At 41.6% G+C, this 27,148-nt stretch overlaps 4 protein-coding genes across 20 annotated transcripts in view; 1 reads left to right on the plus strand and 3 right to left on the minus strand.

Annotated features, from left to right (window-relative positions):
• Positions 1-147: 147 nt before the first annotated feature.
• On the minus strand, positions 148-10,140 carry LOC146972381 (C-C chemokine receptor type 8-like). Of its 2 annotated transcripts, none has more exons than XM_085803357.1 (3): positions 9,763-10,140; positions 1,296-1,445; positions 148-1,080 (listed from the first exon to the last, which is right to left on the minus strand). In XM_085803357.1, the coding sequence occupies exons 1-3, from the start codon at positions 9,767-9,769 to the stop codon at positions 167-169; spliced, it is 1,071 nt and encodes a 356-aa protein (XP_085659483.1). In that variant the 5' UTR covers positions 9,770-10,140; the 3' UTR covers positions 148-166. The 2 variants fall into 2 exon arrangements, with proteins under 2 accessions (XP_085659483.1, XP_085659482.1); XM_085803356.1 differs by lacking the exon at positions 9,763-10,140 and adding an exon at positions 5,952-6,083.
• LOC146972382 (C-C chemokine receptor type 5-like) lies at positions 7,331-9,226 on the minus strand. Its single transcript, XM_085802007.1, has 3 exons — positions 9,223-9,226; positions 8,569-8,673; positions 7,331-8,347 (listed from the first exon to the last, which is right to left on the minus strand). The coding sequence occupies exons 1-3, from the start codon at positions 9,224-9,226 to the stop codon at positions 7,431-7,433; spliced, it is 1,026 nt and encodes a 341-aa protein (XP_085658133.1). The 3' UTR covers positions 7,331-7,430.
• Positions 10,141-10,850: 710 nt separating the features above from the next.
• On the minus strand, positions 10,851-12,249 carry LOC146972383 (C-C chemokine receptor type 8-like). Its single transcript, XM_085802578.1, has 3 exons — positions 12,243-12,249; positions 11,973-12,122; positions 10,851-11,760 (listed from the first exon to the last, which is right to left on the minus strand). The coding sequence occupies exons 1-3, from the start codon at positions 12,247-12,249 to the stop codon at positions 10,853-10,855; spliced, it is 1,065 nt and encodes a 354-aa protein (XP_085658704.1). The 3' UTR covers positions 10,851-10,852.
• Positions 12,250-14,414: 2,165 nt separating this feature from the next.
• cobl (cordon-bleu WH2 repeat protein) overlaps positions 14,415-27,148 on the plus strand; it is a 52,874-nt gene continuing 40,140 nt past the window's right edge. For 9 of the 16 annotated variants that reach the window (XM_085802524.1, XM_085802525.1, XM_085802533.1 and 6 more), the window contains exons 1-3: positions 14,415-14,547; positions 14,831-14,968; positions 26,775-26,969. In XM_085802524.1, the coding sequence (XP_085658650.1) occupies positions 14,940-14,968; positions 26,775-26,969 (224 nt within the window). In that variant the 5' untranslated portion in view covers positions 14,415-14,547; positions 14,831-14,939. Of the gene's footprint in view, positions 14,548-14,830; positions 14,969-25,439; positions 25,637-26,774; positions 26,970-27,148 lie in introns of those variants that run through there. The other 7 variants (XM_085802526.1, XM_085802534.1, XM_085802530.1 and 4 more) reach the window with 4 other exon arrangements.

Genomic DNA, 27,148 nt, shown 5'->3' on the forward strand with positions numbered 1-27,148 from the left:
TGCATGAAGTAGTGTATTACGGTCAGTTGGTTTCCTATATAAATCTGTGTATAGTTTGTCATTAGCTTTCACAACCAGGATATCAAGAAAATTCATACGAGAATTATCACAGTAGATGGTAAACTTAAGGAACTAGTGGTGATGGCCTCCATCTGACCTCCACCTCCTACAGGACAACAGAGGTGGCTTCAGAGGACTGGGATGAGACTGAGCTTGTCCTGAACGAGAAGTCAGAGAAATCCCTGTTGACTGGGAGGGGAATACAAGACAGCCACTTCCCCAGCATCTTCCTGGCCCGTTTCATAAACTTCTGTCCCACAAAGGCGTATATAATGGGGTTCAGGCAGCAGTGAGAGTAAGCAATGGTCTCAGTCAGAGCTACTGACAAGTGCAGATTTTTGATAAGTATGCAGTCATCCTTCAGTATGCCCTCAGACAGCAGGAACTGTATGAAAACTGTAATGTTATATGGAGCCCAGAACAAGAAGAAGGCAGCCACTATGCAGATGATCAGCCTGACGACGCAGTGGTACTTCTTGTTCCTCGTGTTCGCCAGCACACAGATGATCCTGGAGTAGCATCCCATCATCACTAACAAGGGGATCATGAGACCAAGTATGCTCATAGTGAACACGTCATATTTTCTCCAGGCGTCACTATCCGGGTCATAACCACACACTGGTCCGTTACCGCCATCTACAGGTGTAACCTGAAAGAAGATCATGAAAGGCAGGGAGATGAACACGCTCAGCAGCCACACCAACACACTCAGAGTGAGAGCCGCCCGTGTGGTGCGGTATCGTGCTGCTGTGTGTCTGTGCACAATGGCCACATAGCGGTCCACCGTCATGGCGATCATGAAGAAGATGCTGCTGAAGAAGCCTACGTGGTGGCAGCCAGACACAAAGCAGCACATGAAGACTCCGAAAGCCCACCGCTGCCCGACTGCGGCGTAGTGGGCGAAGAAAGGCAACGCAAACACGAAGAGGAGGTCGGACACAGCCAGGTTGAGGAGACAGATGTCAGTCAAGTTGGTCTGTTTGCGGTGTTTGACCAGGACGCACACCACAAGCCCATTGCCTTTGGAGAGGAAAAGACAATTAGATCTGTCTAATTAAATTAACATGCCGTCTGTGATCAAGGTCATGTCAGAGACAGCTGAATCTGTGTCAACTGGATTTAGTTGTAGATTCAACAGATATGGAGATGCATCCTGGATGAAAGATGAAAGCTCTTCAAGAATCTACAACCACATCCATTTGAACCTAGATTCAGCTTTCTCGCAGTCCACCTACCTATAAGGCCGAAGATGAAGACCAGGCTATAGAGGATGGGCAGAAACACTTGGTTGAAATTCTGGAGGTCCACGTCGTCGCAAGGAGAGGGGAGGTCCGTGTCGTAGTAATCTGAGTAATCATACCCCAAGGTGGTGTGGGTTCCATTATCTGCAGGCAGACGTTTATTTATTTATTTTAATGCCATGGTAAAGGCTACAACATGTGACCTTAATTCATGTGCATTTGTACACGAAATAATCATCTTAGAAATCTCCATTGAGAGTTGTTCGAGTTGAAGCTGTTGACAGTCAGGTCTGTGATTATTCACTGTGGGTCCATTTCTATGAGCACCACCTCAAACAAAATATCCTTAACAATAGTCTTTTACACCACTGCATCAATGCAATGTACAAAGGCTCAGGGGAAAAAAAGTAAAACCATGAAAAACCAGTTTGTATCAATGCAAACTGTTATGGTTTTGCTTTGCTATACAGTAGGCCGATGCTTCTGAGAGTAGGATCATCTTTAGGCCTATTGTGGGTGATCATTTATTCAAATGATTCAGTGAGTTATTGCACCCCCTGCTGTGTCACCAGGTATTTGAAGGTAATGGATTTCTGAGTCTAGCTTGTCAAAAAAAAAAAAAATCAAACATATTACACATTTGCAAAACCATGGTTACGGAATGTACAAGTTAACAGAACTACGGTTACACATACCCTGTTTTCAAGTAGGCTACACCTTTTTGAATGATATAATAGCCTATTCCATAAGAGACATACAAAAACATAAATAAGAATCCTGACATGCTTTTCCCCCCCGAGCAGCACACTGTGTGTGGTTAGCTGGCGTGGCAGCTATAACTTAGGTGTCGCAGTCACACATGCACAGGATGTTTACTTAGTCAGGTCATCTTACCATACATCTAACAATATGCACGAATACCACTGCAAAACCTAATAACTGGGCCACCAGTTGTACACCAGCGCTCCCTACAGCAAATGCAATGCAACTAGCAATAACTCTCGTGTTACAGTGCGTCTGACGGGTTTTCGGCCGTGCGCGTCTCTCACAGCATGGGGCACGTCTGGTGGATCTTGTGACCAAGGATAGTCAGGTCGTTTCATTTAGCCTATCTAAATTATTATTATTATTTGTTAACCCTTGTGTGGTATTAGGGTCAAAATCGACCCGGTTGGCACATTTAAGAGTAGAAACGACATTTTTTCACCTTGAAATTCGATGACTTTTCCTAGCAATGGGTCGGGTCCGGGATATTTTGGGCAATAGGCGATTAGGAAGACAGGCCAGTTAACCTTATAATGTTCATTTTGCACCAGTTGAGGCTTGAACCCACAATTTCTGGAACCAAACACCGTTGTCTATCGCACTGAGCTAATTAGCAAGTGGCGGTTCAGTGTGGCTTCACAAATTTGATTTGAAACCACTGTAAAAAAAATAAAATTAAAAAAAAAATCTGTTTTTGAGGTAAAATGTTGATGTTTTTGTCAAACATCATCTACCATGACTCTAAAATGTTTTACAAAGACCATCTGGTATATTCCTGTATTATCCTTATCACCTTTGCTGGGGCTTGAACCCACATCGTCTGGCACCAAGAACCAGCTCCTAACACACCGAGCTAATTGTCTGGAAGTGTAGTAAGGTGTGTGTCTTCTCAAATAGACTCAGGGAGTCAGAGACCAGGCAGCTGTTGTCAAGGCAGATTTCAAAAATTGTCAGAATGTCAGAAAGTCTGTTATCTAAACAAAAATCTGATAATGGGATCTGGCATGGGGTCGGACATTTCTGTAAGGTTTGGGGAGTTTTCGCCCATGGGAAGCATGATTTCCTTGTTAGTAGAAAGAAGAAGATGAGACTCTGTGCAAAATTTAGTGAGCTTTCACCCATGGTATTTGTTTTGTTATTTTAATTTAGAGGCTTGCTGTGATGTCACCATGAGGACATCTGGCATTTTGATATGTCATTATCATCACCCTTGCTGGGTCTTGAACCCACATCCCCTCGCACCAAGAAGCAGCGCTTAACTCAACTGTGCTAATTATCTGGAAGTGAGACATGGTGTGTGTCTTCTCAAATAGACTCAGGGAGTCATTGTATGGGCAGCAGTTGGTAAAGCAGATTTCAAAAATGGTCAAAATGTCAAAAATTCGGTTATCTAAACAAAAATCTGTTAATACATAAATTGCATCTAGACAGCATGGAAATGTTGGTGATTTGTTTTTAACGATAAGTGTTTTGCTTCATAAGAGAAAATCTGACGTTTTAAAATACATTGACTGCAGTTGTTCCCAATGGACAGAATTCAAAGTGTTCTCAAAAATTCATTTTTTGAGATAAAATTCTGATATTTGCCAAACTTCATCAACCATGAGTCCAAAATATTCTCAATTATTTTCAGGAAGATTGAAAATGTATTTAGCAGGAATTGGATGGTATATGTTTACAGTACTGTTTACCGTCAACCGTTTTCATGCACTGTAGGCTCAATTTTTGACAAATCAAAAATCCGAGAAACAAGTTTTGTGGAGGACAGTCTGAAGATGCTCCCTAGCAATTTTGGTGACAATTGAGCAAAAATTGTGGGAGGTTTTATAAGTTTTACAGTTTTTGAAAAAACAATTAAGATATAAAGAATAACTTCTTGTCAGCCGATGGAGTTAGCAGTCCCCGCCCTCGTCCCTACGTCACCATATTCACGCGCATCCTTTGGCTGCACACACAGAGAGGACCGCCCCTTTATGCCGTTCTCTCTCCTCATTGGATAAAGGTGGTAGGATACAAGGAAAGTTTTCTCCTCGGCTTACAGCAGAGCAGAGTGACTGACAGACCCGTGTTTCGGACCAAACACTCTATAAGTGATTGCTGTCGGAAGATATAACAATTTAAGACTTATATTAACACAAACATTCTGCTTACTTCTGCTTGAAGTTCAGGAAGTAGTGGAGCTGTGCAAAGAGCCCATTGGGGCTATTTTGGTGGAAGTTGCAAAACTGTAGCATGTAGGAGATGACCTCACCAAGTAAACATCCTGTGTGTGTGTGTGTGTGTGTGTGTGTGTGTGTGTGTGTGTGTGTGTGTGTGTGTGTGTGTGTGTGTGTGTGTGTGTGTGTGTGTGTGTGTGTGTGTGTGTGTGTGTGTGTGTGTGTGTGTGTGTGTGTGTGTGTGTGTGTGTGTGTGACTGCGACACACCTGTAAGTTACAGCCGCCAGCTAACCACAAGTGTGCTGCTCGAGGGGAGGCTTCTTGTTTATGTTTTTGTATGTCTCTTAGGTAAACTAAGCGGTGAAATTAGTGTTGAACGCGTCAACATTTTTCTCAGGAAATATATTTCTAATAGAGCTAGACACAGCCCAAGTAATGCAAACATACAAAGAAATCAAATTAAGTAATAAAGTGAAATGACACATCCTATTGAACACATGAAGAAAAGGAGGTGCAAAAAGGTATGGAAAGCCAAGAAAGCAGCTGGAGTCTGTCAGTATTTAGAAAGCAATCCTGTCCCCTATCAGTGCAAAGTAATGTCAGCTGGTTTAGTCCAAATTGATGCCTATGAAAAGGTTTCTCATCACCAACGTGTCACAAGAGGCATCTCGTCTCTCTAGGCTATACACTATTGGTGAAAGTAGGCCTATTTAGGACTGATAGGGGACAGTTGTCAGTTGTCACTCAAGCTCACACTTATATATATATAATATAACAACAACATATAACAACATTTAATAACAGCGACCAACTTTGTGCATCATCTGATACAATACCTTAAAATGACAAAAAGACAAGTAGGTACAAAGATAATTTATTCTTAACTGTTGTTAGCCCTTGATGTTTTAATGCTTTTGTGCTTGTGTGATTTAAAGAATTTTTTATTTCCTGTACAGTGTCTTTGAGTTCTTGAAAAGCGCTTTATAAATAAAATGTATTATTAGTATTATTATTATTATGATCACATGGAAATTTGATTAGTTTGGGAGTTGACAGTTGGGTGATACTGCAACCTAAATAGTTTAAATGGCTTCCAAATTTCTGTCCTCTGTGGTGGACACCATGCATGAAAGGGTTATGGAAGCACAGAGCTGTCAGGCCGAGAGGAAAAAAAAACGGCTCAGTATAGTAATTACGTGAAAGGTTTATTGTTATAACAATATCTTTTCACGTTATAACGTGAAAGTATCACGTTATTTCAAGATATATATTTTCACGTTATAACATGAAATTATCACGTTATTTAGTGAAAACATCTTATCACGAAATAACGTGAAAGTGTGGTTTGAAGGCAATGTGAAAGGAGAGTGGAGTGGCAATGATGGCACTTTTGCAGGTAATCTGCCAATACTTCCTTCTCGGTTTGAGACATTGGGAGATACTCGAGTTTCTTCAAAATGAGGATGGTATCACTAGCAACACTGCGCAGGCATCTCAAGTCGTTAGGATTGTTCAGGCTGAAAGTCCAGTGTGACAGCTCTGCGCTTCCGTAAAGGGTTAAAACAGAAATACAAAATAAATAATCGTACACTACACTGAGATATTTTTTCAATCGAATTGAATGAACACCAATGTTACAGGTGTCTACCATCACACACTAATACATGTATTTATTTCAACACGTTTATAAAACCTTTAACAAATATAATCTACAATCTATGCACTCACCTGTCATGGTGAGGGTTCAGCTCTGCCTTTTCCTGTCAGGTAAATCAGTGTGTGACCTCAGAACTTCTTTTTCTTCTTTGCCCGGATCTCTTTGAGTACAATGTCCTCAAATGCACAGCAATGACTAACTGTTGTTAAGTCAGTAGTCCCCCATATAACGCAGTGAAGACAGAAGTGCAGAAGTGTCATTTCCTGTGCATCCTTAATGTTAGCTCACTATCAGCCAACATTCACATTTGCTTGAAATGTAAAAGTCCAAACCATCACAAAGAGAAGCCCACAGGAAAGGACACAGATAACATGTGGTTTTGCCAACTTTTGTAAATAATTTGTTCATAACAAAAACATGACATGAACATGACAGCGTGGACAAAAGAAACATAAAGGAAATGATGCAATTTTGTCTGCCTTATTTTTGTCTGTAGCAGGGCCTGTCATTGATCCTAATACTACTATCAGTACTATCAGACCAACCTTGGCCCCTCCCGCTGCACAGGGACGATCTGTCTTAGGCCAGGGGAGAGATTTACCATCCCCATCCAGTGCCGTGCCGTGAGAGATTGAATTTGGACATACTGTAGTTGGACTGCCTCCCAATGTAATCGACGCAATTCAGTGTGCAAGAGATTCCTCCACTTGTTCATTGTGCTGTTAAGTTGGGTGTGTGGCCAGGTGTATTGTTTTTGTTTGTTAAGTGAGAGACATCCTCTTTTTTCATCCTCTGCCGTTTGGGTCAGTGGGGAATTAAACACTTGTGTGCGCATTACGTCTGTATGTGGACAGGACAGCCGGCAGAGACTGTCCCATTGGACTGTGTATTAGGGTGGAGGACATTTGTGCGGTGATGAGTTTGGCTTCACTGCACAGTCATTTGTGAGATTGTATAGGCTGGATGTCTCAGGTCCTTCCCTAGCTCATGCAATGCTAGAGACTGGGGCTTCAGGAACAGGTTAATGGTATCCAAGACTGGTTTGGGAGCCAGATGACTTTGCAGCGTTGATGCATCATTAAATATCTGACTGAACAAGTTTTCCACAATGAAAGTCAATAATAATAAAAAAGCAACAATCATCTTAAAAATGATATTCTTAATAGTAGCATTTCCATGTGTTTTATCTAAACTCACAGACCTTTAAAAAAACAGTGTGACAGAGGAAAGAGCAGAAATGTTCAAGACACATCAGGCACACACAAACAAACTCTGTGGTTACACATAGGCATCCGTAGTGTCTGTCCATAGCACAATCAAGAGCAGCTCATATAGTTATACAACTAGTGGGTCCATTCGACACTTTATGGTCAAAACGAAACTGTATAGTGCAAATAAAATGATGCAAAAGTGCAAACCAAATCAAAAATTTGGGGTACAGGTACAGCTTTAAAATATCAGACATTGCTGATTGTCATGGATTGTCAAGGAAAACATGATATGTATCACACAAGAAGGCAAAGTAGTGATAGCCTCCATCCGCCCTCCACTTACATGACAACAGAGTTGTCGTCAGAGGACTGGGACGTGACTGAGCTTCTCCTAAAGGGGGATTCAGAGGAATCTCTGTTGAGCGGGAGGGGAATACAAGACAGCGACTTCCCCAGCATCTTCCTGGCCCGTTTCATAAACTTCTGTCCAACAAAGGCGTATATAATGGGGTTCAGGCAGCAGTGAGAGTAAGCAATGGTCTCAGTCAGTACTACTGACAAGCGCAGATTTTTGCTTAGTATGCAGTCGTACGGCAGTATGCCCACATTTGCCAGAAAGTCTAAAAAAACTGTAATGTTATATGGAGCCCAGAACAAGAAGAAGGCGACCACTATGCAAATGATCAGCCTGACAACATAGTGGTACTTCTTTTTGTCCCTCGTGTTAACCAGCACACAGATGATCGGGAGGTAGCAGCCCAACATCAGCAACAATGGGATCATGACACCAAGTATGCTCATAGTGAACACATCGTACTGTCTCCAGGTGGGACTATTTGGGCCATAACCACACACTGGTCCGTCACCGCCATCTACAGGCGTAACCTGAAAGAAGATCATAGAAGGCAGGGAGATGCACACACTCAGCAGCCACACCAACACGCTCAGAGCGAGTGCTGCCCACATGGTGCGGAACCGTGCCACTGTGTGAGTGTGCACAATGGCCACGTAGCAGTCCACCGTCATGATGATCATGAAGAAGATGCTGCTGAAGAAGCCTACGTGGTGGCAGCCAGACATGAAGCGGCACATGAATTCTCCAAAAACCCACCGCTGCCCATCTGCGGTGTAGTGGGTGAAGAAAGGCAGCACGATCACAAAGAGGAGGTCGGACACAGCCAGGTTGAGGAGGTAGATGCCGGTCAAGTTGCTCTTGTTGCGGTGTTTGACCAGGACGCACACCACGAGCCCATTGCCTTTGGAGAGGAAAAAACAATTGGATCAGACGGATTGAATCGGTCTAATTAAATGAACATGCAGTCTGTGATCAAGGTCATGGTCCTCAGAGAAAGCTGAATCTCTGTCAACTGGACTTCCTCAGCAGTTGAGAAGCATCCTGGATGAGAGGTGAAAGGTCTTCAAGAATCTACAACCAAGTCCATTTCAACCTAGATTCAATTTTTCTGCAGTCACCTACCTATAAGGCCGAAGATGAAGACCAGGCTATAGAGGATGGGCAGAAACACTTGGTTGAAATTCTGAAGGTCCACATCATCACAAGGAGAGGTGTTTGTTCTATTATCTGCAGACAGACATTACATGTGACCTTAATTCATGTGCATGAGGACAGAACGCATCATCTTAGAAATTTTCATTGACAGTTGTTAGAGTAAGCTGTTGACAGTGAGGTCTGTTATTATTCACTGTGGTTCTTTCATTAAATTATTTTTATTTCATGTCATTTTTATGAGCACCACCACAAACTAAATTCCCTTGACAATTATACACCACTGCATCAGTGCAAAGGCATAAATCTTAAGATGTGGTAGAAGTAAAATCAGGGAGATGGCCTGCAAGCAAAGCTAAAATAGTTTGTTTCTATGCAAACTGTTATGGTTTTGCTTCGCTATTAACCAATGGTTCTAAGAGTGGGTTGTGGGTAATCACTCATTCAAGTGAAACACAGGGTTATTGCGCCCCCTGCTGTGCCACCAGATAGGTAGGCAGGTAATGCATTTCCAAGTCACGCCCACACATATGCCTGGGGCCGATAAAATAGTTTAAACAATAACTTTAACAACTCTGTTGTCATGCAGGCACTTATTGCTTGTCCATGGTCCATAGCTATTACGCATAGGATGTTTGTTTTTTGTTTTTTTTAATCTTTGACATGGTAAGAGTAAAACTAACTGGAGGTAATAGAGATGAGTTTGTAATTAACATGACAATACATTTAGTGTATAGGAACTATTTTTTAAGGATTCTGACAGACAATATCACATTGTGACAGACAATATCAGTGTTTTCCCAGTATTTTTTCTTTTTTCATTTTCACAGTAAAGTGTAGCTAACGTGAATACAAAATAAACTGTAGCCTACTACTATCATAGGCTTGGGGGCGGGACTAGATAAGCTTTTGCTTCTCCCGCTTTCCCTTTCGGTCATGTGTATTGTATTAATTGGATTGAGATGATGTGTGATGATGATGACTAATTGACATGCCCGAAATGAACCAAATAAATAAATAGGCTGAGGTATCTTTTCATTTAATGGAAAATTGACATAAATGTCACAGCGTGTGCGCAATCACACACTAATAGGCCTACACGTATTTTTTTCGACAAGTTTATAAAACTTAACAATATTCCAAAATCTCTACAAATGCACTCACCTGTCATGGTGAGAGTTCAGCTCTGCCTTTTCCTGTCAGGTATGGCCTATGCCTGCACTTCGGCGCTTCTTTTTCTTCTTCGTCTGGATCGTTTTGAGCTCAATTGTCCTTAAATACACAGCGATGAACTAACTTTGGTAAAGTCAGAATTCCCCAGATAACACAGAGACAGAAATGCGGAAGTGTAATTTCGATATCCTTATTTCAGTCCACAGTTCACATAGAGGGGTTGGAGGATTGGACTACGCGCAGACGACGTAGCCTAACAGGTGGCCATCCTACTGCGTCAGTCCACTCGCTCTAGGCACTCTACTCTGGCTGAAGTAAGGTGGGTGATCCTGTCATCAGCACACAGGAAAAAAAAAAATCATAACTGCATTTCTGACGCTCATAAGAAGCCACGTTATTGTAGTAGAACATGCTTCATAAGCTTAACGCTCTGAGGGAGCGAGCAGACCCAATTCCAATCGGCCCCTTACGGACTCACTGACAATAAGGCGCGTTTACGGGAAGTCCGTGATTGTGTGAGAGCTGTTCCACAGTCAGCTGATCAAGTCAGTGAGTGAACCCCTTTATGACGCCTTGAGCATCGATGCTGACATTGCGTAAGGAAATTACAGTATAGCGTTGTGAAGTCAAATACAGGGGGAAAAGCGGCGCGATGATTTGGTCAGATCTGATCCAAGAACAGTTGTTTTGAGTCTGTCCCTCACACACCTTGTGCTGCTGAAAGTAAACGGTAATTATCAGACCGGACAGTGTTTTATTTAACCAACTCACAGACCTTTTCAAAAACAGTGTGACAGGAAAGAGCAGAATTGTTACAAGGCCCACACAACCTCTGTGGTTACATACAAGGCATCCATAGATAGCACAGTCTAAAGAGAAGCTCATATAAAACCAATTGGTTCACACATTTGCACACATATGCTCAAAACAAAACTGTATTGTGAAAATAAAATGATGTAAAAGTGCAATCAAAAATATAAAGGTACAGCTTTAAAAGATCAGACATTGCTGATTGTCAAGGTTAACATAAAATCACAAGAAGGCAAAATAATGTTGATGGCCTCCATCCACCCTCCACTTCTTACATGACAACAGAGTTATCGTCAGAGGACTGGGACGTGACTGAGCTTCTCCTGAGCGAGAAGTCAGAGAAATCCCTGTTGAGGGGGAGGGGAATACAAGACAGCCACTTCCCCAGCATCTTCCTGGCCCGTTTCATAAACTTCTGTCCAACAAAGGCGTATATAATGGGGTTCAGGCAGCAGTGAGAGTAAGCAATGGTCTCAGTCAGTACTACTGACAAGTGCAGATTTGTGCGTAATCCGCAGTCATCCTTCAGTATGCCCTCAGACAGCAGGAACTGTATGAAAACTGTAATGTTATATGGAGTCCAGAACAAGAAGAAGGCAGCCACTATGCAGATGATCAGCCTGACGACGCAGTGGTACTTCTTGTTCCTCGTGTTCCCCAGCACACAGATGATCCTGGAGTAGCATCCCATCATCACTAACAAGGGGATCATGAGACCAAGTATGCTCATAGTGAACACGTCATATTTTCTCCAGGCGTCACTATGCAGGTCATAACCACACACTGGTCCGTTACCCCAATCACCAGGCGTAACCTGAAAGAAGATCATGAAAGGCAGGGAGATGAACACGCTCAGCAGCCACACCAACACGCTCAGAGTGAGAGCGACCTGTGTGGTGCGTGCCGCTGTGTGTGTGTGTACAATGGCCACATAGCGATCCACCATCATGATGATCATGAAGAAGATGCTGCTGAAGAAGCCTACGTGGTGGCAGCCAGACACGAAGCGGCACATGAAGACTCCGAAAGCCCACCGCTGCCCGACTGCGGCGTAGTGGGCGAAGAAAGGCAACGCAAACATGAAGAGGAGGTCGGACACAGCCAGGTTGAGGAGACAGATGTCGGTCAAGTTGGTCTGTTTGCGGTGTTTGACCAGGACGCACACCACAAGCCCATTGCCTTTGGAGAGGAAAAGACAATTAGATCTGTCTAATTAAATTAACATGCAGTCTGTGATCAAGGTCAAGCTGAATATATGTCAACTGCATGGACGTAGTTGTAGATTCCTCAGCAGTTGAGAAGCATCCTGGATGAGAGGTGAAAGCTCTACAGGAAAGGATCTACAACCACGTCCATTTGAACCTAGATTCAGCTTTCTTGCAGACACCTACCTATAAGGCCGAAGATGAAGACCAGGCTATAGAGGATGGGCAAAAACACTTGGTTGAAATTCTGGAGGTCCACGTCGTCGCAATCAGGGGGGAGGTCCGTGTCGTAGTAGTCTGAGTAATCATACGCCAAGGTGGTGTGGGTTCCATGATCTGCAGGCAGACAAATGACAAATGTTACAGCATGTTCGCCATCACACACTATGTATTTATTTCAACAAGTTTATAAAACTTTGAACGACAATATTCTAAAATCTCTACAAATGCACTCACCTGTCATAGTGAGAGTTCAGCTCTCCCTTTTCCTGTCAGGTAATCAGTGTCTGCACCTCAGGGCTTTTTTTTCCTTCTTTGTCTGGATCTTTCTGAGCACAATGTCCTCAAATGCACAGCATTGAACTAACTCGTAAAGTCAGTAACACTCCAAATAACACAGAGACAGAAATGCAGAAGTGTCATTTCCTTACAGTATGTTCCTTATTTCTGTCCACAGCACAGATTATGTTTGCTTCAAATGAAGGCAGAAAAAATATTACAAGGAGAAGCCCACGCACAAGAAAGCACACAGTCATCTGATCGAAAACCTGTTTGTTTCCCATGTTTTTAGCCAAATCTTTTACACCTAATGCAACATAGTCCAAATATGTGTCACAGCCCAGTCTAATTATTGAAATATCTGAATTTCAAGGAGTGATAACATGTTCAAAGATTTCAATTTAATGTTAACTGTGAGTATCAGAGCAAAAAATACATAAATAAAAAAGCTGTTACAACAAAAGTCTATATTCTCAACTAGTGATATTTCACCTTTCATCCTGCTTTAGGCCACACAATAATGTCCCCGAAGGACAATTCAAGTGCAGCATAAAATACATCAAAAGCAAAAGACATAACAGATAATTACAGAACAATAAAAGACAAACAGTGAGCAGTCCCAGCCTAACACAGTCTATGCTAACACAGGGGTGATCGCAATGTGCAAGTGGCAGAATTTAAATTTCATAAAAGGTAGCCAACAAAAGAATACAATATTTAAAAAAATCTACAAAGTGACAGGTACAGTTCGGGATGAGATGGCTCAATCCATCTTTTTAAATGCTGGTTTAGGTTTATGGAAGCAATGACCTTATACTGTAAATAAATGAGCCCTGAGCCCAGTGTTGCTCAACCAGAGGTACTTGGACCCTTAGTGGTACTTGCAAGGGGTAGCCTTAAAACGATAAAATATCATTTTGAGTGACTTTTATAGACAGATTTGTAAAACTCAATAATGTGCAATGTTCAGTGTACAGCAACTTTTAACTTTTAATGTAAGTTTTAAACTTACATTCGTTGCTTTAAAAAAAAAAAGTAGGCCTACCTTCAAGAGAGTACTGTAGGCTACATAAATTAGCTGTTTGTTATCTGAAAAATACTGCATTGAAACTGCGTATTTACCTTCATATTTGACCCTAAAAAATATGGAGGGGGTCCAGTGCCCAGAAAAGGTTGAGAACCACTGCCCTATAGGTTACGAAGACAGCCACTCTCTGTCTTCTTTTGTAATTTTTGTTATTACATTTAATAGAAATGCTTCCCATCTCCAGTGATAATCCAATATATCTTAACCCATGTAGGCTATAGAAAAAAGGTTAGTCTATGAGTGACCTCTTGTGGTGAAGAATGGTTCTCTATGTGCAGGGAGGTAGGCTGTTGTATCGTTGTATCCAAAATGGCACAAAGCATGTCGGGAGAAACATGCCGGGGGGAAAGATTTGAATTCTCATCGTGGAATTTCAATGAGACATTGCGCACATTTAAGCCCAGCGTACAGCCGCATAAGAAAATTGTAATGATGATAATGAAAATAGCCATCCTAATAATACTAGGCTATTTCTAATTCTTATAGCCTAATAATAATGTCCTGTAGCCTACTTGCTTAGCTTAAAAAAAATCTTTATTCTCACTGCTCGATTTTTGTGTCTTGAAAATTCGTGCCGTCGCTCTCCAGCTGGCGCTAAGTGAATTCCCATTGAGGATGATTGACGTGAGCTTTGCTGACGAAGGCGGGCTGGAGAGCTAGCGTCAAGCTACAGACACGCAGCAGAAACCCCCACACAAGAAACAGCGTAGGGTTTCCTTGAGAATAAAAGAGCGGAGTGTTGAATTTCCCAAAGAGGTGATAAAGGCAGATAGCCTAAGTATGGGAACTACATTTTGCGAATGGCATGTAGGCTATGAAAAAAAAAGAAGTTAAAAATTCTTGATTAATAAGAGAAGACCAAAAATATCCGACGTGCACCCCTAATTCCCTGGTTTGCCGCGGTGCACAAGATTTAATGTCCCATAAAGCAATTGGATGGTGTAATGTCTTCTTACCAACGATGGAAAAGAAAACAAACAAACGAGCTAAATTTGCGAGCGCTCTAACGGACTATTATTTTGAAAGGCCATACCGGAAGTGATGCTTAAAACATCCTAACGGACTTGACAACGCTCGAGGGAGAACTCAACCTGGGGGGACATGAAGATTACAACAAGTGGATTTGACAAGTAACTCAGCCCCTGAGAATGAACCAGTGAGACACTTTGGACCAAAGTAAGTTTGACTTATTACCACACTGAACTCGGGTTGACTTTTATGTCGTAGTTTGCCTCAGCACAGTGGACAGTTTGCGGGCTTTGTGCCTCAGGTCACAGCGGAGCGGACTGTCATCTCTGCGCACTGTCACTTGTTCGACTTAAAAAATAATTACAAAAAAAGATGCAAAGTTGCTCGTGTTTTCTCAACGTGAACGAGCTTGTTTTTATTAATAAGTGACGTGTTGGACCGACTCCCCCGACAGAAAAGATGAATTAAATGTCGATGTGCTAACTCACAGGTGATAACGTAATGGATAGTGTCCATGTCCACCGAGTTTAAGAGAGCAGCGGCGGATTTTGGGAACCCAGTGCCGCTATCATCTGAAGTTGGATATCGAAATCAGTGCAATGACTGAGTCCTCCAAACCGCCTTTAGGGTAAGTCCTATAAAAACAATAACAGGCTACTGGACTTAGGGTTTATATTCTTCCTCTGATCTAAAACGAGCTTTAGGCTAAGTATAATTTCATTTAACCTAGAAAACAACCAATGTTTATCCACAAACAGACACTAAGTCAAGTTTATTGTCTTGGCTTCGAGTCTAGTTTAAACATCCATAACTCAATGTGCAGTCAGTGCTGTTCAGAGACAGTATTTGCCTCTCAATATTTCCAGAAAACCAGCACATAATTATGTATGTTTTCTATTCCATCACAGCAACCTGTGGGTTTGTGTAATTTATAGGCGTTTTTCTCGATACCAGTAATTTAATTGGGCAATAACCTGACCTCACAGCTGCTTGGCCTACACTGCATGTTGCCTATTCAAAATGCTTAGGACCCACAGCCTATGTGTAAAAGCCTACAGTATGTAGCCTATAGTGCACTGACAACAGGGAGAGTGTTCCAGCAGCCAGACCTGTGTGCTCCCCATTTACTGTCTAGTCTTACAGTGTGTTTGCTGCACACTATATGAACAGCTTTGGAGCAGGTCAGAATGCAACAGTAGTCAGAGAGAAGAGAGGAAGTAATAGGACCTTTTGCTTAACAACAACAACAACAACAGCAGTAACTGTGGGTGCTGTCCACACCATGTCACCTCTAGTTGATGTGTGGTCTTGGACTTTGTGTCTCCTTGGTGTCAGCTGAAAACTTTGTGTTGCTGCCACTGCCGCCTGAATACAGGGACGAGCCTTTTTCATAAGAGACATTTTGACATGTCTCAGTGGCAAAGGGACAAGTGCAAACGGTAAGCTGAAATCATGGCTGAGTTTTATTTAGCCGCTTCAGTTTCAGGGTCATGGTGTCTTGTTTGCTGGCTCACTGTCACAATAATTTCTTACTGGGGCATTTATGTCCAACAGGGTCACTGTTATTGTTTATGATAATAGTTGTGCTTTTTCTGCTACAAATTTGTCCACTCAATGTCTCAATGTACCAGAACATGTTATGATCTGTTATGAAAGTAGCCTACAAAGAAAGTAATCCCACTTGTCTATTACATAGAGCTGTATGGGGGAAACATCACCTTACTATTTTCATAAATTTTCCTTATTTGAATGTCAAAATATGCTACTGTGTTGAGAACAGTGTTCATACAGTACTTAATTTATATCTGTCCTAGCAGATGTAGTGCATTGAAATAAATAAATGCAAAATGAACTACAGTAGTAGTAAATAGTTTACAGTGTCAGTGCAAGTTTTTGGGCCAACTTGTTTTTTCTCATTGATTCAATGGTTTGAGATAAAACGCTACATTTCAAGCTCCAGTGATTTTTTTTTTTCCTTTATCAGTAGCTCACTGGCCGGGTGTGACTCTGCATCAGCAGAACCGGGGTACAAATTATGGTAATAGCTGTGGACTGAAGAGTCAAATACTGCTGACTTCATCAGCTCCTAGCTCAGCATTGTAATCATTGCTTAAAGATGGGATTTCTGTCTGTCGTGCTGTTGGTTTAGAGGACCTAATTCATCATGTGTTAGCGCTCCAGATGTGTTAAGTGCAGATTCACACTAAGGCATGGGTGTGGGCAAAGGTCCCTTTATCCAGATACTCTTAAATACAGTCATTTCAGACACTCTGGAGCTTCTTGGCCAAATTACACAGTAGACTTGTCACAGACTGAGCTGGCAGTGGATATCTGGTCAGTGTGTGACATTTCTGTCTATATAAATTACCATGACAACTCCCTTTGTATCATGGTCTCTCTTTCGTCATCACACAGGCAGTAGCTACTTTACTACGTAGCCCGGTTTTAATGAAACACAGCTCATAAAACTACGGCAGCACACTCACATACACTCACACGCAGACACACACAACAGACACACAGCATGGTCATTGAGCAGACAAATGAGGAGGGAAGCGACTGCTCTTTTGAAGAAGGACAAATTCGTTTGTACCTGGTCATTGAAATCTGAGCTGTGTGTGTAATTTAGAGTTGGTGTGTAAAGGTAGCCGAAAAGAAGCTTGACTGACTTTCAAAGTGCACAGAGATCAAGAATGTTTAGGATTTAGTTCAAATTATCTTAGCCTTAGCCACCTAAGATATTATAATTAAAGTCTTTTTATAAGATTTTACCAAAGTTAAACTCTTAGTGGAGCATGCTGCTTATTGCATTTAAACTGTACTACTGGAGTAGTTTCTGACCCTCTTGAAGTCTAGATACACAGCATTGTTAATTAGCACACTGGTGTTTTCCTCTATGTCTGGACCTGGTGTGTTGTCGTATTGTGTATGTGTGTCCGCTAGTGTGCCTGTTTGTGTCTTCAGTCAATTTCAGTTTAGAGGCCTCTGATTAATGTGGTTTTGTTCCATGTCTTGATTTTAGTATTCACTCTCAGAGAAGCAATAAGGAAGCTACGGACTAATGCAAAAAAACGGAGAAAGAATCAAGAGGGAGCAACTCATAAATTTTTAAGTTTACAGCATTCTTCAGGAACAGTTTAACTCGTGATTTTTTTTTTAAATCTTCAAAGTGTTTTGCAGAGTTGCTGTAGTTTTAATAGACCTCTTCTGTTTTGTGTCTGTTTTCTGGAGACACAATCACACGTGACGTCAGAAGAGCCTTGTGAGTCTTACTTTGGTCACATGGTTCAGTCCCGAGTGATGATGAACCACCCACGCCCCTTGCTTTGATGAACACATTTGTTGCCATTTGTCACCACACAGGCTTGCAATGCGATGCATGTCTTATTTCTAGATTTTGCCTTTGAGCGCTGCATGAAGCAGATAGAAAAGAAAGCCTTAACCAACCTCAACGTCCCGAGTTGTGCTGCCATCTGCCTCACTCTTGGTAGGTCACACATTTCTTTTTTCATTGCATCTGTTGTTTGTGACAGCCTTCTCTCTGGATCTGTTCACTTTTAAAACACACCCAGAGGAAGACGAGGTTGACAGATTATTATAGATAAATACAGTGTGGGATTGCAAATAACTGTCTGTTTATCCTCAGCACATACCCAAAGATAACTACTGGGATACGACTGTCCTGTTTGTGTGTACAAGCGTGTGTGTGTGTGTGTGTGATCGTGAGCACTGTGTACAGAGGGAGATGGACGCCAGTTGCTCACTGCCGAGTAAATGCCCATTAATTTGAAACTGTGCCCATTGGACTAAAGTTTCAGTCTCATCCTTAGCATAGTATCTGCCACGTGTGTCTGTCAGTCCATACGCTTTCTTAAAATACTCTCAGCTACACTAGGTAATGTTCCCTGCTGGTCGTTCAAATGATGGAAGATTTTTAGACAGATGCAGACACATCCTCCCCACCCTGCAAAGCCTTGACAAAATCTACTCTATTTAAAAGTTGAAGGTTCATGTGGTCAGCCTCTATGCTCAGCACTGCTGACTAATGGAGTTCCTTTGCTTTCTCTTTTACTGAAAGACTTAAACGTATGTACTTTTAGCAAAGAGGAAAATGTTTTTGTGCATGTGGTCACATCTGGACACTGAGGGTTATTTTTTTTTTATGATGATGGGTTAAATTTAACCCCTATGAAATTTGAGTTCAGTGAAGGAGAGAGAGAAAGTATTTGAGGCTATGCGTTGTTGGCAGTGGTACAGTGTGTATCCGGTAATATCTGCATCACAGACCATCCTGTTTTAAATAGAGAGGGTGTGGATGCAGTACTTCCACTGGCTTCTTCCATGGATGTCAGACCAAGAGACAAAGTGTAAAAGATCACAAACATACAGTTGAGCCAGAAAACCTTGTTCTGTGCATATTTTGTGCCAATGAACACTGGCGGAAGTAGTTAATTTCTTCATTAAATGCTGAAAATGCTACATTTATTTGCACTGCATGAAAACCACTGGATGTTTTCTCGATCTTTGTGTCATTGACAGTAATGTCAACTGTGACTTATTTTCCAAGTAAGAGTTTATTATAAGGCCATGCACAGTAGGGTTTAATTAAAGAGTTCCTCCGTCTGTGCACAATCAAGAAGCACAGACTTTACTCCAAAGCCGTGCCGTGATACATGGGAAACATCTGAGACATCCAGACTGGCTTTATTAATAGACGCTTGTGCTCCATATGCCCAGACTACATTATCCAACGTGTTTGCTACTATTTGACACCCTCTGTCCCAGGTAAAACAAAACATTGGCAGCGGCACCTTTAACAACATACTACTCTCTGTATCAAACATCTACAGTGGACTGTATCTGTGTGTGTGTGTGTGTGTGTGTGTGTTATGCAGCTGTTATGGGCTGCTCAGATTTATTTCTGGAAGCCTGCTCTCATATGTTAGCCACTGTGGTATGTGGGTTTGTCAGGGAGGAAGACAGACAGACTGTATGTGTGCACGCACAGATGGACTCCTCAAACACCAACTGACGTGCCATAGCAGCGGTATCGCCAGATAAGGCAGAGGTGGTGGAGTGCACTTCAGATGAGGGGAATGCTTTTTAACCATTTAACACTGTAGCAAACTTACAAAGAAATCAAAGTATTACTGTTTTGTGCCATCACATCAGTTGTTTAGCAACAGGATTTAGTATTTGAAGAAATTATGACTAAACCAGCAGGGGCAGTCAGCAGGGAGCACATGCACATTTTTGTTATTTGTTTCCTGTAAACTGATGGTATGGTAAAAGACTGAGCCTGCAACATTTATAAAATCCAATAGAAGAAATTCACCCACATGAATTTGGTTTTTCTTACGATTTTTTTTTGTTTATGCAAAAACGGCATCCAGCTGTGAAGACCTCATTAAAGAGTTTTAGGCTTAATTCGATTGAAGGTTTTCACTGATTTGTGTTATAGTTATTTTTTCCAAATCAGTGTGTTCTGCAGGTCCCAATGTGCTTGATAAAAACCAACAATATCTGCAATGTAAGTGTTTTTCCGCTTGTTCCTCCAGCAGGAGCTCTCTCTAATTGAACAAGCAGCTTAGGGAATAGAGAACAGACTAATTGTTATTTCCTGCTGTTCTGCTTCTGCATTCCTTCTACTGCTTCCTCTCTCTCTCATGTTGACCTCCACCCATCTAACCTTTTCTGTTCCCTTCATTTTTTTACTTTCCATGGCCATATGGAGTTTTGTGCCACCAGAGATTTCATCATAAATACACAGATGAAAATTAATAATGCAACTCAATAAATCCATCTCGGACATTATGGCTGGAGATAACTGAGAGGAAATAGACAAGAAACAACCGAGATCTTAATCAAAGAGCAGGTCTATAGAATTGTTATAGTCTCAGTTGGTCAGATAAGAGCCGTAACAGAAGATTGCCATGTTTTTTTCCCAGATGTACAGACACTGGGGTAGGCTTCCTGCTCCTATTTTTGGAGAATTATTGTTTCCTTTGGAACATGTCTAATGTTTTAAAGTGTTACAGCGTGCCTCTGTGTCACTGCATGGTCACAAGTGGACAAGATGACTATATGTGTTAATAGAGGAGAGGGTGGGGTGGGGGAGGCTGGGGGCTGGGTGCTGTTACAGTGAGTGGATTTCTCTCTTTTAAGCGGGTGTGAAATAGATACTTCTGGATCACCGCTTACTGACTCAACCTGAGGTAACTGCAGTATCTGCTGTAAAACCTTTAAATAATCGTAAAGAGTGTAAGCAACCTAATTGATCCCAATGAGTAAGAATTCACTTAGCACCTGGGGTGTGGTGTTGTCTTTTCACCTCCCATGGGTTATTATGTTACTGTTACTCACTCCACACACTCCCACACTCCTGTGTTACAGACTGTTCAGAGCTCTAACCTGTTTTTTTTTATTTTTTGTTTTTTATTTGAGACTTGATACCAGGTTTGGTACAACTCCATGACCCAAATATTCTCACTGTAACCCTTATTGTTGTATATTTTGATTAGTATTATGCTGATTAGTTTAATTGACTCTGAACGTCATTTTAAATTTAAAATTGTACAGAATTTTTTTTTTCAATTAATAGGCTACGAAACACAAATAGTTTCTATTATGTTGTTTTAAAATTCAGCATTTCTTTTTCCTTGGCTGTAGTCATGGGGTCAGTAGAGAGGCCAACTCTGTAGTGTGAATACAGAGCGTCAGACTGGCATTATCACTGAGACACAGTTTACTTGGCAATGCAGTGGGGTGGGTTTTTAACTACATGGCTGGTAACATGAGCATCAAGGCATATGCTGAATTAGACAGCACTGCGCCTAGCAACTGCAAACAAATGCTTTACTGGGCTCATGTGTCTCCAATACTCACTCCTATAAAACAGAACATCTCTCTGTCTTTTCCTTGCCTCGCGTCCTTCATTTCTTTTTCTGTTTCTCTTTCCCCTGGCTCCGTGGCCTTTGTGTGCATGCATCCAAAATCCACAGCTGCTACTAAACCGAGGTCTGCTCTCCTCTGCAGTCAAGTGGTGTAAATATAGGTTGCCATGGGGACACCATGACACCCAAGGGGTATGCTGAGTAGGTAGCAGGACCGAATGTGTGTGTGCGTATGTGTATGGAGTGTGACGGGAGTGGCTGAGGGTCCGGGATGTGTATCATTCATGCTTTGTCCATTGCACAACAGGAGGTGAAAACTCAAGTGTGTACACTCATGAGTGTGTGTTCGGCTCTAATATGCATGTGTGAGTACTTACATCTAAGTGGGTGAGTGAGGTCTTGAAGTGGCACCCTTGCTTTGTTGCTATTTGTTCTCTTGGCTGATATGTCTCCCAAATAATATTTCATGTTTTGAGCGACAATCACCAATATTTTGTATTCATTCGGTCTTATAGAGTAATAATTGTTTTAGAATTAAATTTGTGGTATTGCTTTGAAAGTTTGTTTTGTTTGCTTTCAGTTACAGAGTAATTTACTTTCACAGTACTACTGCTACTGAACTCTGTTTGTATACTGTATCTGTACTGTATGGGTTCAGTGATTGACTCAAATATGGGCAGGGCTCAGGGCTGGAGTAAGTTTGAATCATTGTGACGGCCAGCCTTTAAACCGATCACACACTCCTACCACCAACTGAGCTACTAATGTCCGTGTTTGTTTCCAAACTATCATTAAAGCCAGTGACATAGATTAAAAGAGTTCTCTTTAGAGTTACTCAGCGTGTTTGTCCTGAACAAAATCATCTGATGCAGGTACTCTATACTCCGTAGAGTTTCACAGAGCTAACTATAACACTTTAGGAATTCACACACTCCATCAGCTGTGTTGATTACATAGCTGGACATTTGTTTGGCCGGACAGATTGGATCTGAAACACCAGGCTTCCCTTAGCTCTCAGAAAAGTTCAAGGAATAATATGACCTGTGTTTGCGTGTGTGTTGAAGACGTTTCAGGCCTTGGAGCTCAGTTGAAATCTTGTCTTCTTGTTCATTGTCAAAAAATCAATTGAATGACATTTATTTTTTCGTCAAGCTGCATTAAATGCCGTAGGACTTTTGGTTTCATCCATTGTTTATATTCTCAGAATGCAAAGTGTGTCATGTGAATGTAGGTCAGTCGGCGCCATGTTTTCGGCCAATTAATCTGCTCCATTCCCAGTTGGTAGTCTTCATTAGAGGATAGTAACTCATTGTTTCAGTGATCCTATTGTAAAACACGGATGTTTCTGACTGGGGACATGTCTGGCTCTCTGTGACTGACTTACTTACTGTCTGTGAGTGTTTGTACTGTCGCTCTGTCTACTGTCTTAAATCATAGTTGTATTTACCCACATCCACAATGTTATTTAGATGAGGTCAGTCAGTCTGTCTCCTCTTCTCTTCTTGCTTTTTTCCTCTTCAGTTTCAATTATGTCACGTGTCTGTTGATCAGTATGTAGGTATCAACAGCAGACTGACGAAGGAACCTATGAAATGAGAATTGCTTCCAACTTAAAAAAAAAAAAAAAGCCGCTTGTGAATGGAAATTGTGTTGGTGGGGACGGTGCTGACGGAGCACAATTCAGAGCATAAACTAATATATTCCATTATTTTAATTAGAGCTTTCAGAGTGGGAACTTTTCAGGCTGTGTTTCCATGGCTTGGATAAAAGAGGCCCTGACAGTCCCCCCCCCCCAAAAAAAAAAAAAAAAGAAAACTACTGAATGTAGTTTCCAGTCAGTGTGATCAGTGTTATGTAATTTAATTTTTTAATCTGTCAATGACGTACATGGATTTGCCTTATACACGCACTGGCACTCTGTTTTCAGTCATTTGGCCAAACTTGCAATTTGAAGAGCATTTTGTTTTTGCTTACAACCTGAAGTCATTTGACACCATTTCCATCCCTTTGCAGGACAGTTTTAAAATTACGTTTATTTATTTATTTATTTATTTATAAGCACAACCATATATGCATGCAAACTCAATCATGTTTACACATCCAGCCATGATTTATCCTGAGTGGCTGCCTGTGATCAGGAGTGAGCGTGGTTGTATTTGGGTCAGGGAGGAGGTAGCCTGCACACGCACACACTGTAAATACACACACGCTGTACACACACAGACTCACAAAGACACATGCAGACACTGAGACTAATCTGTTAAAGAGGCTAGCACACAGAAAGAAAACAAGATGACTGTATTCACTGAGAGCAAAGGATACAGGTTGTATTAGTTTGTTCCAACTTAGATACTGCGCTCTCATACACATCTTGTGTTTTGTTGCTGAGTCTGACCTGTTAATACTGAAAAGAGTGACACCTTCCCACTTAGATCATCATCACCATCACTGCTCAGCAATAGCTGACAACCAGCTTATTTTATTTTAAGTTGTAGGAACGGAGGTGTCAAAAGGCAATTATTCATGAAGCTGTATCTATATTTTAAGAATATTTAGTCTATAATCATTATATGCAGCTGTATGAATTATGGTCCAAAAGATTTTCAATTGCCATTTAGATTTGAACAGTGACTCCTACCCTACTTTCCACAGCAACTTTGTAATTGCCTTCTGTTGTTGTGAGATTTCTTTTTTTATAATGCAGAAATTTGCATTTTTATAATAAAAATGTATGCTCTGAAAACTGAAGTGTTGTTCCAGGGTTCGAACTTGCATACACCTTGGTCAGAAACCTCTGTGGAGGGCCTGTGCATTTTTACCAGGTGAGTTGAGTATCTAAAAGTGAAACTGCTTTACAGTGTTTCTTCTTCAGAAAAACAATCCAAACTGAGGTCAGCAGCAGCAGTCCCTGCTCCCAGCTCCCAACCCTTACCTGACATCTCATCTTCACAAAACAGTGACTTTGACCAGCTCTGTGTGATTTCCTCATGATCCCACACCATCTTTTGTTATTGTTTTCACTGAGAGAGAGTTTCACTGTGCATTTAAATCCACTTACCAACAGGCTAGTCTCACAACAGCTTGTGTATAAACTGTAGACTCTATGTTGTTCTCTCTTCACTTTGTTTTCGTCTCACAGCTGCTCACATGATGAACTGGATGATTTTGCCACAAACCACATGAGCTGCAGCACATTTGGCAGCTTGAAATGAACGCAGCATTTGTTCAACATTCAGGCTGTTATAATTATGAACATAAATTTGAGTGCCATGTGCACCTCGGGCCTAAACAAACAACTGTCCCTATTCAAAAGAAAAGCCAGGTTTGATAGAGGGTCGTGAAAGAAAATATATCCTCCTGTTTAGTCAAGTGAAAAGAACTGAGTGGTTCTGAAAGGTCCATTAGTGACCTTCCGTGTGTGTGTGTGTGTGTGTGTGTATGAGCCCATTTCTAATTCAGTCACTGAAGCAATCCAGCACTTACTGCCCCCCTGTGCTGGAGCAGGGTTTCTTGCTTTTCGTTCCCTGCTTCTGTTTTACTCTTTCTTCCTCTCTCTCTCTCTCTCTCTCTCTCTCTCTCTCTCTCTCTCTCTCTCTCTCTCTCTCTCTCTCTCTCTCTCCCTCTGTTTATGCTCGCTCATTCTAACTCTGTGGGAGAGGAGGCTTTTCCTAAAGGGGTCTTTGTGCATGTGAGAGAGAGGGAAAGAGAGGGAGAGAGAGAGGGTGAAATGTTATGGAGACAAACAGCAAGCGAGATGGAGAGACGGATACTAGCCGACTGTGTTGAGCCTGGCTGGGGCCCAGTCCCACAGCTCCACAGGGCCCGGTCCTTTTTTACTTTCAGAGGCACAGACTCACAAGAAACGTAGAAAAAAAATCACCTGCATTTACAGGTCTCAAATCAGCTCAGGAAAACAATTGTCTTCTCTTTATATCTGGAGAGGACGGAAAACCATATGTATTAATCTGTCAGTTAATGATGAGAAATCATTTTCCCAGAGATTAGACTCTCAGCTTGATATGCAGCAGTCAAACCTTGCAGTGTTATCTGTCAGCCGCCTGATGTCTCCATTGAAAAGAATTTTCCTCATTGCATAATGAGTCAATGACACTATGGGTCCTATTGGTGAAAGTTAGTTGATATTGGACGCAGCTGTTAATGGTTAACTTGGGCCAGGTTAGAGTCCGCTCCCTGTGCTACGTTCACGTGCATTCTTCCTTCGCTGTGCTCTCCTTGCCTTTTCAAAGGGCAGCAGGAGTATCTTGAAGGATACAGGATTTATACACCACAGGGCGTGCACAAAACCTCTCTGTCGGAGGGGCAAATCCTTGGAACTGGTTTTATAAACAGTCTGATATATCACGCCACTGGAACACTTTATCAACACAAGGACTGCTTTTGACGTGAGTGGGATGTTTTTCTATAGTTATCTAAGGCTAATATTTGTGCTGTGGGGACAGAGAGGGTGCATGCTGAAATGTGCGGTATAGAAAAGCTATTTGTCATTGTTAGCAGAGCAAAGTGTTTGATTTTCTGTCTAATCAGCTGTCTCTGTCAGGCTGAGTACAGTTTATGTTGAACCGGGGTCAAACGTGTTGATAGTAGCATCTCGCCACTCGCATGTCAACGACATCTGTCACAGCTCCACCCACTGAGCCGTCTGTTTTTCTGAATAAAAAAAACAAAAAAAAAAACATAATCAGGAACCTCAAAAAGTTTAAAAAATGTTGTCAGTTTCACCACAGTCATCCTCTACCGTCACAACGGTAGAGGAGGTTATGTGTAATGTTCCCACTTTGAAATTGTTACTGTTTTGATTACATTGTTGTTCTTCATTGTATGAGTATGTCATCTAATAAGCTGTTCAGTCACTGAATGCAGTTTGATGAGGGATGTTGTTTGTGTTTGAGATGGGCTGCTAATCGGTCTCCCTGAGAAGAACAAGATTATGTGACATTGTTTTCTATGAGCAAGAGTGAGAACGTTTAGCCGTGATATTAGAGAAGGTGATATATGATAAATTATTAAATTATTATTCAGGGGAGGAGATGGAATAAACATCAAGGCTGGCCACCAAAAAATCATCTCAGCATATCTGTTGTCTGTTACGTAATCTAGATAAAAGGAATGTCTGTGTTCCAAACAGGAATAGGAATAGAGAAAAGAAAAAGAAGTCATTGATATTCAGGCTGCTCCTGAGGTGGTGGCACTGGGTTGTTGTTAATTAGGCTGTGGTGCTGTGTAACTAAGAGTGAACTCAAGAAAAACAAAGATGAGTCAGCTGAAGCAGAGTTATGTGCCTAATTGTATTTGTTCATGTTCCTGTAGTGCATCAAATGAAAGGTGTGTTTGTATGACATGTTAATGACAAATTGACTGAGTCATGAATTGTTAACACGGTACTCAACTGTGACATGTGAAATGAATGCCTCTTGTTTACATGCTTTAGTTTACTATACTCCTAAATGTCGAGTCTAGTCCAATGAAGGAAACCTAAAAAGTTATTCCTTTTTGTTTATCTTTACCTTCATTATCCCTCAGGAGGAGAATGAAGGCACGCGCCCCACCTGCGCCGCAGGTCCCTCAACCTGCCCCACGCCACATCTACAGAAACGCTGTCCCTGATGGGGGAGGGACATCGGACATGGATGCCAAGGAGAACATGCTAAGGCCCACTGTGGATTTCCAGCTAACTCTCCCACAGGGATACCAGACCTCTGTAACTGAGGATGGCAGGTGAGGGTTCATCAAGTGGAACACAAGCACACTTCACCATTCGCACATATCACTACCTCTTGTGTTTTCTGTTGTGAGTGCCATGTTTTTATATTACATTTAGCTGTAAAATACGTTCATACCCAAATATTTTGCCTACATAAAAATATAAAGTTGGTAGTTTGTGCTTTGCTGTGACC

The sequence above is a fragment of the Trachurus japonicus genome, chromosome 16 (genome assembly GCF_045865225.1).
Source record: "Trachurus japonicus isolate A0001 chromosome 16, Traja_1.0".
NCBI classification, from domain to species: domain Eukaryota; kingdom Metazoa; phylum Chordata; class Actinopteri; order Carangiformes; family Carangidae; genus Trachurus; species Trachurus japonicus.

Bases quoted from the DNA above. Each gene is read 5' to 3' on its own strand.
- LOC146972383 (XM_085802578.1), bottom strand. The intron at 11,761-11,972 runs GTAGGTGTCTGC...TCCTCTCCAAAG, and splicing joins CTTCATCTTCGGCCTTATAG to GCAATGGGCTTGTGGTGTGC.
- LOC146972382 (XM_085802007.1), bottom strand. The intron at 8,348-8,568 runs GTAGGTGACTGC...TCCTCTCCAAAG, and splicing joins CTTCATCTTCGGCCTTATAG to GCAATGGGCTCGTGGTGTGC.
- LOC146972381 (XM_085803357.1), bottom strand. The intron at 1,081-1,295 runs GTAGGTGGACTG...TCCTCTCCAAAG, and splicing joins CTTCATCTTCGGCCTTATAG to GCAATGGGCTTGTGGTGTGC.